Below are 14632 nucleotides of genomic sequence, written 5' to 3' on the forward strand. Positions count from 1 at the left end.
ACTGAGGAAATGCAAGAACAGGAAACAGGATGTGAACACTGAACCTCTTACACTAACTGACACAGCACAATAGCCGTGGTCACTTCCCCACTTACCCTTCCCCATGGCATCCCCTTCATGTGAGTCTGTCTCTGATGGACAGAACCCCTCAGTATGTAAAAATCACCAGAATCCCAGGTCGGAGGAGTCCTCAACTTCCTCACTCCTAGAACCACCATGTAGGCAGCACACAGCACAGCCAGGGAGGGAGAGGCCAGGGAAACCGCTCCTCCGTCTGTCCTGACCCCACTGACAGTCCACTGCCAAAGCAAGGCTGCTTCACTGCAGACTGCCTGCAGGACGCATTTCTGAGATCAAAGGGGGAGGGGTGGGGAGGGAAGGGCTGCGGGGACTTCACAGGAAGGTGACAAGGAGGGTCCTGGAGCAGAGCCATTACTCACCCCTCCCTCTTCCGCACTACCACTTCGGGTCACTGCTGCAGCGCCACCCCTACTGCCCGCCTCAATCAGAGCCACTTCCAGGAAAACAACGAGGGAGTCGTGGAAGGTGCGCCCGCCCACCCCCCCCCACAACAAAGGGGGCAGAAGGGCCGGCCCCAGGGTGCACCCCGGAGCTCCTGTGTGTCCCTACACTTCCAGGGCATCTGGCTCGGCCCCCAGTGTTCTGTCCTCCCTGGCTTGGTGCTGGGAATAAATTATCCATGAACACAAAGTCAGAACTGGCACACTTCTCTCACAGCTGAGTCCACGTATAACTCCAGCTCCACACAACACGAAGCCCACAGGACGCAAGAGGCCCTGCACTGCTCCTGGCTTCTCACCTACCCACCCGGATGGTCCTTCTAACTGCCGTCTCCGGGGCCCCTTCCACAGACCAGCCTTGACCTGAAGGGCCTGTTCTGCTGCCTGGGGAGCCTGGCAGCACAGACACCACTCCACTGACATGGTCACGGGTTGCCCAGTACGTCCATGTGGCATCCGCACAGGCTGGAGGCTACCAGCAGCTGCAGCGACAGGAAGAGCACAGCCCCGGATGCCCCTTCTGCCCAGCGCACCCGGCTGAGGAGCCCATCCTCGGGGCCGCCTCCCCAACAGTGGGAGAACCGAGAGTCTGGGGACCCCGCCAGAGCGCACCTTCCCCTTCAGCCGGCCCTCAGCTAAAGATTAACTCTTAAGTCATACCTTCCACCGAGACTTCAAAGGTCTACTCTAGGCGAAGGGTAAGTAAATAAGACAGAAGTGAATTTCCAGTGAGTTTTTTCCAGAAGCCCTCCCCTCCCCTCACCTAAGCACTGGGAAGAAGCAGCTTGGCTTTGTGCTGAGTCTGGACATTGCTCCTGGGCGTCCATCTCAGTCTCACGGGCCCTGCCTTCAACGGGGCATATTATTAAAAGAAAGATTAGAAAGAAACTCTGCCCTAAATACAGTTCAAATAAAACGTAACCTGTTACTCCCCAGCATCTCCCAGCAGCAGCTGTCACCCCACAGCATAGGCGGGATCACGGGTCAGCTTATCTGACCGCTAAGAACCTCCGTCCTCAATGATGCCAAACCACAACTGGGGCAGAGGCCTTCCACTCCCTACCAGGCATCCTTTACCCTCCGGGCCCTTCGTCCCCTTTCTCCCTGCCCTGCCCTGCCCTGCCCTGCCCTGCCCTGCGCTGCTTAGAAGCAGCAGCCTTGTAGGAGATCCTGCAAAAACTTCAGTGAGAATTTCCAAAAAGAGTATTTCAGACAAAACACCAAGAAGAAGCCCATGATCATCTGTGTCCAGGGCTTGAAACAAATGGAAAACCCAAAGATGACGCTACTTTTTGGATAACATTTCCGTGTTTAACACAAAAGGCCCACTGCGCTGAGTCTCAGGCTGGATGAATTCAGGCCTCCCCTCCAGTGGTCAGGAGAATATGCCAGCAAAACGTCCACTTGGGACAAAGGTTGTAACAGCAAAACCCCAAAGACTAAGGTACCTGAATAACTTACCATGTAGCTTCAGCTAGTTTCAGCACTAAATTAACAGCCCACCCTTAAAACTGGTTTCCCAAATCCCAGGGAATTAAACAGGTCAGCACCATCTGTTCAACTTTCCCCTACAGTTGCCTCTCAAGTGAGCACAGAGACCCCTCCCGGGAGCGAGGGCTTGGCAGCTCAGGCCCCCACCGGCTGGCTCCAGGGAGGGGTGGGAGGGAGGCCAGGAGGCAGCACCGTTCTGGTCCCTGGGCAGTTCCTTTACCTGTTTCCACCGGGGGGCGGGAGCAGAGCAACCCTGCTCGGGCAGGAAGCAGGACGGCTGGCCGACCCCACGCTCCTGTGTCTGCTGTGACCCGTGGGCCACGAATGAGCAGGGGCAGGACATGGAGACAAAAAAATAAGACACATTAAGCAGCAGACACAAAAATGGTTCTCAGGGAGGACAGACGCACACCTGTGAACTGAAGTGGGGAGCACAGAATTAACTCATAGGAAGTTACACTCACAGAGGGAACGAAACGCTCACCCGCCTCCAAGCTCAGGAAAAGCAAACCAGAAGCTGTGGTTCTGACAAACCGTTTCCCTAGCTCAGTGCTCTGAGCCTCAACTACTGATTCTGGCTTGGAACACGAATCTCTCCACTCGAAATGAGGAAAGCAACCTTCCGCTGGGGGCAGACTCCCTCCAATGGGGAGCATTCCATTCCCCAACATGGGATGGAACCTGGGCTGCCAGAGCCACCAGGCCGCCAGAGCCACCTGGCAGCCTCGCAGGTTTGCAGCCATGTCAGCACCAGCACCTGGAGCATGAAATCTAACCCAGGACTGGGTAGTATGCAAAGACGTGGAGAGGGGGTGAGCACAGGCTCCCTTGCCTCCAGACGCCAGCTCAGCTCCAGTTTTGTGGGAAACCTTCAGTGTGGACTTCAAAATCCGAGCACCTCCCCATGAAAGGAGGCCTCGTGACTTAAACAAGCAAGAGGAGAGACAAGACCTCACAGATGTCGCCGCCCAGCTCTCTCAGGCAAGACCCCTGGGAACGCAAGTCAGCGTCCATGGACAATCTTTAAAACGTTCACATTCCTTATATGTGTACGGATAACTGAATCACTGTGCTGTACGTCAGAAACTAACACAACACTGAAAATCAACTATATCTCATTTCTAAAAAGTTCATGTTCTTGACCTAGTACAAGGACAGTCTAGGAAAACCATCTGCAACACACGAAAGAAGCTTTATCATGAGAATGTTCACCTCTGTACTCGTCACGAAAGATGAGAAACAACTTACACACCCAGCACTGGAGAACAGATTAAGAAAGGCATGGCACACACATTCTGGAAGAGGCTGATGAACAGTTTGGGACACAGAGATACGCCCAAAGTTACAGGAAGAAAGCAGAACAGAAAAGTCTGTATTAAGAATGCCCTCAACTGGGGGGGGGGGGTGTAGCTCAGTGGTACAGCACATGCTTAGTAGGCACGAGGTCATGGGTTCCATCCCCAGAACCTCCATTAAAAAATAATAATAGTAATAATAAATAAACCTAATAACACCCCCAAAAAGAATGACCTCAACTATGAAAACAGGAATGCACTGAAAAGAGCAGAAACACAGCAGAACAGTAACAGAGCTATAGGCACCTCAGTCACCTTCACTGTACTCCTCAGCACTTTCTTCCACAAGCAGGTATTTCTTTTATTACTTATGCACGTGTGGGCATGTGTGTGAAAGTGCGCCTGTGAACACAGATTCAGACACGACGTGTTAAAGATCCTGGATGGACTCCTGTCACAGACACCTAGGGCCCGACAGGTGAGGGCACAGCAGCCCTGAGAGGAACGCACTGCTCTGCTGCTCGCAGACACCACCCTCGAGCTCCATTCGACTGGCAACGCCTCTCCCTCCTCTGTGGCCAGACCAGCACTGGACAGGCGAGCTGGGAGCTGGGTTTACCTGTCTCCTCACGCCTGTGGACTGTGCGGGCGCATTCTCTTCAAACTTGGCCAGCAGCTGGGTTGCCATGTACTTCACTTTGTTCTGGTTGCCAAGGGCCATGTCCATCCGCCGGTCAGTCAGCGTGCTCACCAGCATGGGCCTTCCTCCTCTGTGGCCCCGGGGTGCGTCCTCCTGGAGAACACGGACCCCTGAGAGGCAGCCCATGTTAGGGGAGCCCTCCCACGACACCACCCCCAGGTCAGAGCTGGGGCCTGGCACAGGTTCTCATCTCCAGGTGGACCCAGGCACAGAGGCAGTATAAGCAGTTACGCAGGCTTTTGCTGGTGTGGTCACACCCCAGGAAAGCCACTGCCCTTCACCAAATGACTGACTCCAAAGAGACAGGAAGGCCCAGTAAGGGCCACACATGTCCCTGGATGCTCTTCAAAAGATTGGACAGAGGCAAAAAGCCACAGAAAGCACTTGTGTGCACAATTCTCACGAAGGATGAATTGAAATGCTTCAGCAATGCCAATTTGAAAATTAAGGGCTTAAGCCAAGAAGAGCAATTCAGTGCAATCAACCTGGCAGCTCCCGGTATTTCTCACCTCCTCTGACTGGCTGGTCTTTCTCCTTTTCCCAGCACCGTCCACATCCTTTTCCTTCTTGTCCTGCAGGGAACAGAGGGAACTGCACTACTCCAGCCCCTGCACCTTGCCATCAGTTTTGCAGCTGGAGGAAAAACCCTTCCACTTACCTTGGGAGAGCGCTTCCGAGAAATGGTCTGCCCAAGTTTGCTTAGGAAAGAGATGGGGGATTTGGTGCTGGCGATCAGGACAGCTTTCTCCTCAGCATTCAGGTCCAAGGCGTCTGTGGACAGGAATCAGCAACGTTCGGGGACAGCCCCGGAGGACACCTCAGAGTCCTGGACAGGACCACCCTCCCTGCAGGAGGCTCACGGCAGCCCAGCACCCCCACAGAGGAAGTGCCCACTGGGGCTTCCCTTCTCCGTCCACACCAACAAACCCAACTCTTCCCCATTCCAAGTCAGTCACAAAAACGTCCACTTTTGCTTTCCAACACTGAAGTCTGCCTGTGACTGCTAGTTATGGCAGCATGCTGAAGCCTCCCTTGTGATGAACAGTTCAGGCACAGAGAGAAAGGTAGGGAAGGGGGAGAAGAGAAGTGCCTCAGGATCAGGTCCGGGGACGTGCAGACACCTGCGCTCAACTGCACACAAAGAGGGGTCCCTGGAATGGGTACACTGGTGTTAAGTTGTGGATTAGTTGTAAGAACTGTGTATCTCATCGGAAAAAGCCACAGATGTCTACAAGTGTGTGGGCAAGAAAACACTGGAGAATAGTACCTAAACCCTGTGGATTCCAATGTTTCATTAGTTATTTTAAAAATAGTAATTGAAAGTCATAATACATTGCTAACATTTCTTTAAGTGGTTCTGTTTGCCAAATACTCTTAGCACAGCACAACATAATCACATGCATATCATCTGTTTTACAGATGGGGGAACTGGGGCACAGGGAAACAGTAACCTGCCCAGAATGGAACAGGTAGCAGCACTGAGGGGTTGACCCAGGTCAGGCTCCACGGCCAGCACTTGTGAGCACACGCTGCACTCACTCTGAGGGACAATGAAGGACAACAAGAGTGTTTCTGTGGTGTGCTGGCAGACTGAGGTAGTAGGCTGAGGGCCAAGAGAAGGTTTCTGTTAACACTAAAAGGTAGGAGAAGCCAGAGAAGGAACAGTTACAGAAGAAACAGAATGAGGCCAGTGCTGTCCAAGATCACAGATGTCAAGAGGAAGAGAGAATGTCAAGAGAAAGGTCTGAACAGCGCTGAAAAGATGAGGGAGGAGGGGAGGAGGGGAGAACGTGGCTGTGGGGGCTTCTTGCAACCACAGAGAACAGCCTGGCGGAGCAGCGTTGCAGAGGCTGCGCTGCAGTGAGACCAAGACGAGGCAGTTTCACAGAGGCTGGTTCCGAGAGAAAGGGAAAGAGGGTGGTGGAGTCAAGGAAAAGATCCCGGACAGGAATGCTCACAGCCGCACATCTGCAGGGTTCACGGCAAAGACCTGGGTCAGAGGAAAGGCTGAACAATCGTGGAGCAGGGCCCCAGGGACTCGCCCTGCCCGCTGGCCAGGGAGCAGGGAGAGTGCGCGTCTGCTCAGCGGCACAGGCGGGGCCAGGAGGAGAGACAGGGAAGCCACAAGAAGGGTGTGGAGGGCAAGCGCCCTTACCTCGGGATGGGAGTGCGTCCCTGAACATCTCATAGAACTGGGTCAGGTACATCACCATGGACAGCTTGTCCGGCTCCCCCACCGAGGCCATCTCCTTGCCTGTCATGATGGGAGAAATGCCCAGCTCCTTCTCAGCCACATCAAAGGCCAGCTGGTTATTCTTCTCCACATTTTGCTCATCCAAAGAATCAAAGTCTCTGAGAAACAGGACGAGGAGAGCACGTCAGGATGGGCCGTTCGACCCAGGGCACAGGGCCTCCCTGCACTCCAAGAGCAAACCTGTCTGCCTCACCGGTCTGTCTCCTTCCTTTACTGACAGGATGCAAATTATCCTCGAGGAGAAGGACTGAAGGTCTCCCCATGAAAGAAAAGGGGAGAAATGGGAAAACGCCCCTCGTTTTCCCAATGCCCCTCATTTTCCCAATAACATAAATTTCTTACTAAAACATAAGCTCAAGATAAGGAGGTTTTTTATTAGGTGCCCTCTTGCAGCCAGTGTGTGATATGCATGTCTTAGACTTGCATTCAATCATGAGGAAAAGCCCACTTGATCAAACTGCTCCTGAAGCCGGGAACCATCACCGTGTCTCTGGAGCTGACGAGCCGCTGGTGTGCTCATCAGCTCTGGTAAATCGCACTCAGCCTTCCACTCAAAGGGAAATTCCACAACTTTCCTCTAAAGATTTTTCCGTTGCTAAATTTCCTGAATTTTCCCAAGAATTCAGACTAACAAACATTTCCCACAGGGCTTCAAGCTTCTTGCTATTCAGTCAAGTAAAGATTGGCAGCGTTCTTCCTGAGCTGGATAATTCAGACGTCAGGTAACCAGGTAGGCCTTATTCCAAGTTCACTTACTGACTCTATAACAGTTTTCTAGGTTTTAAAACTGCTTTACTCTGTATATTAATCCTATTAAACCATAGCGGCCTCATCCTGAATGGAGTCACTGCAGCCAGAACGGTGCCAAGTTGGCCGCTCACAGCTCCGAGGCGGGGCCTGTCCGGCAGTCTTGGGTACGTTCCAGCAGGAAAGTGCCCTCATCCCACTGCAGGCTCCATTCAGTGCTCTGTGCCATCCCCCTTCTGTCCTGCCTTCCCTCCTGAGCAGAAGGGCCTCACTGGCGTCTCCTAACCCCTTTGTGGGGTGACTGAGCCCTACTCTTTACTCACCTCTGACTGAGCTAAGGGACAGGGCACAAGAGGTCACTTACCTTCATTCAAGGCACTCAAGAGTCCCCATTCCTAAGCACAAGGCTGTTTTCACTAGCTTTTGCCTCATTAACTTAACACCTAATGTAAATAGGAACCGTGTCTTTTAGGATTCTTCAAGCAATCATTAAAACAAAATGAACACAGAAATTGGGCCCGTAAGCAGACCTAAAGCCGAAACAGTCGCACACACTCAGCTGCTACTTCTGAATCTTCCAAGGTAGCAGACGCCTATGGGAAAGTCTGAGTGCACTGGTCACCACGGTGGCCCAGGGCTGTCCTGCCCTAAATATGGAATGGCCAAAGGAGAAAATGGTACTGGAGGGGGAAAAGGCAATCTGAGTGTCATGGGCCCAACAGAGTACGCCTGCAGAAAGTGCAGTCCTCAACAAGGGACAAGACCAAGAGACCATAGGAAAGCGAGTAAGTGTGCACCTCTAGCTGCTCTGACACACGTGCCTGCAGCCACACGCTGGGCCAGGCTCCCCTCACGACCAGCAGCGCAGGACAAAGCAGCTGGATGAAGAGCTCAACCTGAGGCCGATGGGCAGTTTTCCTCCGTGTGAAGGTCACAGGTTTGGCCAGGTGTCACAATCAGGTTTTGACTTCCTGAGCGCTGTTTTTAAAACACTCAGCTAGTCATTCCTGGGTTGAGCTACATAAGGCCTGGAAGACACCGTTTTAAGTATAACTAAACCAAAAGGAATCACTGATGTTTAAAGAAAATACCTCACCATGTATCTCAAACTAGAAAAAGCACAAAATGTGGCTGTTTGACAGCAGAGCACGCAGAGACCCGTAGGGAACGTCGACGAAGCACAGAGTCTGGACTCACATCAGGTCGGGGCGGTATCTGTGGATAAGGGCACACAGGGCCAGGCCGCTCTTCCACGATGTGGTGAGGTCCGTCACGTCCACCCCAGCATAGCCGTCCGTCTGCCTCTGGCACCAGCTCAGCAGTTTGCTCGAGCGGGCCACAGACTCTAAATGACAACAACATGATTACTGGAAGTGTGGTCATCTGGTAGATCCAATATAGAATACACTCTGTGGACACATACCCAGTTTGAAAAATTACTGAAGGCAGAGACTAAACAGTAGTCACTGGTTTTTAAAAGTAAGAAGCTATGTAACTGGTATGATAGTGGAATTTAAGGTAGGCAAGAAACTACCAATTTATCCAGACTCTGAGGTCAATGCTCCCACCCCCACGGGAATGACAATTCACAACCTGGTGACCTGGACGCTCTCAGGCTGAAGCCCAGGGTCCCTGCGGCTCTCTTGGACACTGACTTGGATGGAAGGGTGTCACCTAGTGAGCTGTCACCCTCACGTGTGGCAGCTCCAAGATCTCCCTGGAATGTTGCCTGGCAGCTGGCAGAGCAAAGGCCTTCCTTTCAGAGCAACACTGGGAGGACACAGGAGAAAGGGTCCCCTCTAGCTAGCAGCACGTTACTCTTGACCTACACCTTCCAAGGCACCGAGCTGTCTGAGAGGTAAAGAAGCTCCAGGATCACGCTGGCAAGGCCAAGGACCCAAACCAGAAGGATCCCCCAGGCCAGCGTGGCAGTCAGTGTCTGGATAGAATACTTAGTGTCCCTGAACTTGGGTTTCCGTCTCACTTTCTGAGACACGCATCCATGTCCGTGTCCATGTATGACTAAATCAACATGTCTTGAAAAACTCAACGCATACACACACAAACTTGAACGTTTTCCAGTCACTCATGTCTTGTAAACCATGAAGTGCCTGTGTAAAAATCTGTTTTTCTTAACTGCATCCAAGACCTCTGATACAGGGCATTCAGAAGAATCTGTGAACACCTCTTTGTGTCCAAGAAAGTCTGTTCCTTACTTTTAGGCAGCTGAAAATATTTAACCTTGTACTAAGTCTTCAGTAATTTGTGAACATAACAAGATAAAAACCACGTATCATAAAAATCACGTTTCATTTAAGTCTTTCAGGGAAAATGTGTTCTGAAACGACACAGAACCACTGCTGGTATCATCACCATCAACCTCTTGGCTTCAGAAAGTAACTTCACTTGGATGTTTCCCAAGTCTGTGTATCCATGGATCCAGTATGTGCTGGACGACTTCAATACTCCAGGCTCCAGAATAACAGTGAACAAAGACACATTCTCTGCTCTCAAGGAGATGACACCCCAGTGGAGGAAGATGAAGATGTTTCCAGCTACCTGCTGGTGGTCACACTCACCTTGACACCCCAACAGTATATCAAATTCAAAATGCCCCAAACAGAACTCAAACCTTCTCAACCCCACGTCCTTGTTCAGACTGCCAACGCCTGTCGACTCCGCCTCCTTAATACACTTGCTCTCAGAAGTAAAACTGGCAATGACCCCCCTGCTAGATGCCAGGCACTGAAATAAACACCCCAATAGGTCAGAGTCCTCAGGACCACAGAGTGAGGGAAGCACTGTGACCCCATTTCACAGACATGGAAACCCAAGTGCGGAGAGGAGAAGCAGCCTGCCGAGCCACCTGCCTCACAGCCAGTGCGGCTGGGACTGGCCACGTCTTCTCCCTGCTCCCCTCCAGTGTCAGCACCAGACTGGTCAGCCTGACCTCAGCAACGTGCCTCCAACTCATCTCCTGCCCCCAGGTTCCCTCTCCTATCCCACCTGACATACAGCTGACCAGGTCACTCTCATTATAGAACACAAAGTGCAGCATGGCCTCCACCATCACTGGGTCCTGTGATGTCATGGTCCCTGGGCTTCTTCCCACAAAACTTCGGATGGCGTGTGTGTGCTCATCAGCACCCTCTCTCTGCACCTTTCAACAGCACCTGTAACTGATTTCTCTTTGTACTCTTGTGACACCTTAGACCAGGTTTCCCAGCCTCAACACTACTGGTATTTTTGGAGGATAATTCTTCATTGTGGGGCTGACTTATGCACGACAGGGAGCAAAGCAGTAGCACCTGCTCCAGTCCTGACAACCAAAATGCCTCCAGACACCACCCAACGTCCCCCGGGGGCACAGTCACCCCTGGTGGGGAACCACCGCCATGTGTATGCTCACAGCTCAGTGAATCAGACAGATTCTCTGGACGGTTACCTGCATCTGAAAAGGTCATTACCAGGACTCACCATTGCGAGCCACCTTGGGTGTAGTTCGGGAATTCACCAGATTCTCCATTTCCAGGTGAATGTCTTTCGTTTCTCCAGTGTCATATAAGTGACGCACCTGGCAGAAAATTCATGAGTCACGAGTCATAAAGGAGGAAAATCAAACACCAAGTAACAAATTCCCACCTGAGAGCAGAATGGCCGAGATGAAAAGCTGGGACAGCGAGTGGGCAACGTTTAGACAGAAGTCGTAATGGTGACCTTTAAATCTGTCCTGGAAGGTAGTGGCTTACACAAAAATAAATGCACAGTAACTGTAAGATCTTGTGTTAAGAACGAGATACTCAGCCACGGAGGCCCCTCTGAAGTCCCTGTGGGACCACTGCTGCCCCCATCAACAGCGGGTTTCCTAGACACTTTAACGACTGACCACCCACAAGCACGGAAGGCGCAGGTACCAACTTCAGGTAGAAAGTGAACAGAGGCAAAAAGGTTGAATGGGCTGCTTTCTAAAAATTGTTGGGTTCTTTGGGATTACTGTGCTTTGCAAACTGTTATTCTCAATGCAGTAAAACAAGGCTTTAGACATCCTGAGAAAGTACCCAGTAGCACAAAAAAATCAGCCAACGGTATCTTCTACTTGCAAAGACTGTCCTATCTTCCAAAGTTTTTTCCAGTGAACAGCACTGTTTGCCCTCAAAATGATCCTGTGAGTAGCAGGGATTATTATCTCCATTTCACAGACGAAAAAACAGATGTTCAGTCAAAGTGCAGTGACCTCCTGTAGCAGTGACTGGAGGCAGCAGTGCAGGTGTACAGTGCATGTCCTGACGGGCGACAAGTGCACTTTCTTACAAGCCGCAGCATCGGGAGACGTGTACCAGGCCCTGCAGTCAACGTTTCTGCCACATCTGATCTTCTGCCAACTCAATGACCCTCTGCCTGAGCTGCAGTGTCTGCTGACAGAAAAATCCCTACTCCAGCCAACTCAGGAAGACACCTACTTGGACTGTGAAGGGATGCTGTGTGCTGGTATTAACAGACATGTTTCAGCACGTCAGGGTTGGTCAGTCCCGACCACAGGCCCGGACGCAGATGACCAACCTGAAGGCTCTTACCTGGCTTGGCCGGAGGAAGTTGACGTTAACGTTGGGGTATCTGGTGACAGGGTCTATGCTGTACTGGCTGAAGTTCTTACTCACATTCTCAGGGGTGGTCTGAGGCAGCAACCTATAAATGCTTTCCCTGCAACAACATACAACCCTACACTCAGAGCAGTGACAGCACCATAAACATCCCCTCTCCTGTGATGGTATTTCTATGTTTGACTGTCCCCCAAATATCTGAAGGACAGGACAGATCCTCCTCCTGGACCGTCTCCTGCAGCTCTCTGTCAGCCCTGGCTTCCCAGTCCCACCTCCTCAGCGATCCCACAGGCACCAGACAAGAAGGGCACGGACTCTGCTCGGGCAGGGTTGTCTAAGCCTGACTCTAACACAACTAATTTACTGTTTCGTTTTTTCAAGTGTGCCAGTATTAAATTTTTTAATAAAAAAAATCACTGATGGAAAAAGAACCTGCCATCGAATTTACCCTGAGTAACTTAAATAACAGACTTAAACCTCAGTCACTAATTCCATCTAGGACATGCTGGTTGTCTAGTTCTTCTGGTCAAGGTATTTGTTCTTCGTCAGCAAGCAAATCCTGGGTCTTACCTCATTTGCAATTATCTGCTTCAAAATATCTCACTCTTGGGAGTTTGAGAACTGTACAAGCAGTTTGGTGTTCTCCTTTGAATTCAAAATCAGTTTTAAGTTCTTCTCTTATGTTAGTACACCTCCTGCTACCACACCGATTTTATTAGTGTTAAGTCTTTCTAGTTTAAGGACAAGAGGATTTAATGCAAAAATTCTAAGTTATTTGCTCATGTAACCATCACAAAGGAGTCAGACAGCATCCTTCAGTGGTATACAAAGATTCAGATAACACTTGTCAGTAACACATCTGATGTGGAAAGGGCTAAGAGAACATCACTTGGATTAGATCATCTTTTAGTTTCTGATTTTATGAATAAATATCTTGCCTCTCCTCTCTCAAATACGAAAACTCTTTAATGAAGAAAGGAAGGGAGAGAAGGAAGACGGAACTTGAACTCTGCCTGAAGAGCAAACACTCACACCCCCCTTTCATCTGGGAAGGACCTCTCCCATTACCTCTCTGCCAGGACTTCCAAGGGGCTCCTTCCTAGAGACCAACTTCGCACCATCCAGGCCGAGTCCATAGCAGCTAGGAAGCCCCGGGCTATTCCTGTTCCCATCGGCCAAAAAGGCTACGAAAGAGCAAACAAAGAATTAACATAAACTGCCTTTTAAAAGAGGGAAATAAACTAAGGAGCAAAGAGTTTGCTGTTGAGAGTAGGTTTTGGCTACTGCGCAGATACTTGGCCCTCTACTTCACACACTGGCAGAGGGGCAAGTCACAAAAGCTGCAGGATTTCCACCTGCACTGAGCAAGTCGGACTGCCGGGGCCTGGAACACTCCCCCGCCGCCGGGTACACCTGCACTACACAAGATGCAGGTGCTCCCTCCACAGTCCCGGATCCCAGATTCCTTCCTAATCATCATGCCTCCTTACTACTTCCTCTCAAATAAATCACTGCCATCCTTTGCTCTCAATACGCACCTCTAGTAGGCTGTCCCCAACTAGAGCCACTAACAACGGGTGTCCATTGTGCTCCCGCACCAGAGCTGCGTTCTCAGAGGCGTACATGCACGTGAAGTCGAACATGGCCACGTCGGGCTGTCCATAGTGATTGATGGCAAAGTCCAGGGACGGCAGTTGCTGCTGGGTGGAGAAGTCCGCGGCCTCCCTGGCGTAGTTCAGCAGAGCCTCTTGGTCCACGTTCTCCCGGGAGAGCAAGAGCTCAGTGTCGGCGTAGTCCTGTCTCCAGAGAGAGAAGCAGCTGGATGGAAAAGCCCAGGTGGGGACGTACAAGCCTACCAGCCATGGCCACATTGCACATCAGACACCCTCTAGTCCCAAAGCCTTCCCTTCCCCCTAAAGTGACTTCACATTTCAAAAGAAGTCTTTTATGCAAATTAAAAAGAAAAGGGGGAGGCTGTTTCTAAAGGAACACAGGTTTCATGGCCTAAAAACAGTCCCAGCTTTTCCCTTTACTTGGAGCACGTCACTGCTTATTCAGTCCAGTCCAATCCGCCTCACGGCGTTGTTCTGAATACCAAATAAAACGATTTACGTGATGGTGCTTTGTAAACTGAAAAGCATTTCATAGTTGATGTTGCTATTGGCAACAGTCATCTTCTGGGCAGCAACTGGACCCCCACAAGGCACTCAGCCTTGCATAACTCATCAAACCCAAAGGAAGAACCCAAAAGCTTCAGTGCTACAGAGATGTGTAGGTGGGAGCAGTAGCAGCCCAGGGGCGAGGAAGACACACACTGAAAATGGAACAGAGGTTTTCAAAATACACATAAGGTTCTGGAAGACACTGCAGTAACCCACCAACAAAGAAAAACAATGAGAGAAAGGGCTTTCCATGGGAGGGACTGAGAAGTCCTTTTCTGTTCTGGAGGTTCCTGGCACTCTGAGCCAGGTCTTTCTCCTCTTCAAGTGGGGCCTAAGCTCTCCAAGTGTCCCTGATGGTACTTCAGTGGCCACTACAAGATGTAAAAGCCAAACACAAATACTCAGGTTGGTCCTGGAAACTGTTTGTTCAACACTGAGTAGGTGGCCACCATGGGTTCAGGATTTAGCAGCACACACAGAAGGCATGGCCCCTGCCCTCTAAAAAAATAAATAAAAAGGAAAAGTGAATCAGGTCTCAGCATTCCAGATTGTTCCTACATAGTGACAACTGATAACCACAGTTCTGGCTGAGATAGCAGATTTAAGACTGACTTAGTCCTGAGGCACACGCACTAGCTATTTCTTACTGATAAAGCATCCAACTAAATACATCCTGACCGTGCTTCAGGCAGAATGGGCTGTACAGACTACTCTGTCCCATCTTCCTCACGTGCATCAAGGAGCAAGAGGCCGAGAGACAGCTTCGAGGCTCAAGAGTGAGAGGACACTGCGCCCCTAGCACTGCTCTCAGACAGGGCAACAGTGTAATTCAGGACGCCCTGAAACTCAGCTGTGTGTCTC

General features: G+C 50.9%; 1 protein-coding gene across 38 annotated transcripts in view; it reads right to left on the reverse strand.

Moving 5' to 3' along the window:
• The window catches only part of MICAL3 (microtubule associated monooxygenase, calponin and LIM domain containing 3), a 144501-nt gene that overhangs the window by 60470 nt on the left and 69399 nt on the right, over nt 1–14632 (reverse strand). For 25 of the 38 annotated variants that reach the window (XR_004317128.1, XR_004317127.1, XR_004317129.1 and 22 more), the window contains exons 8-17: nt 13148–13405; nt 12678–12793; nt 11583–11709; nt 10486–10582; nt 8206–8353; nt 6163–6359; nt 4666–4778; nt 4517–4579; nt 3927–4100; nt 2233–2316 (exon numbers count right to left, since the gene is read on the reverse strand). Coding sequence is in view for 33 of the 38 variants with exons in the window: in XM_032473007.1 (XP_032328898.1) it covers nt 2233–2316; nt 3927–4100; nt 4517–4579; nt 4666–4778; nt 6163–6359; nt 8206–8353; nt 10486–10582; nt 11583–11709; nt 12678–12793; nt 13148–13405 (1377 nt within the window). In the remaining 5 variants the exon portion in view is untranslated. The other 13 variants (XM_032473014.1, XM_032473026.1, XM_032473022.1 and 10 more) reach the window with 5 other exon arrangements.

The sequence above is a fragment of the Camelus ferus genome, chromosome 34, assembly GCF_009834535.1.
Source record: "Camelus ferus isolate YT-003-E chromosome 34, BCGSAC_Cfer_1.0, whole genome shotgun sequence".
NCBI classification, from domain to species: Eukaryota; Metazoa; Chordata; class Mammalia; order Artiodactyla; family Camelidae; genus Camelus; species Camelus ferus.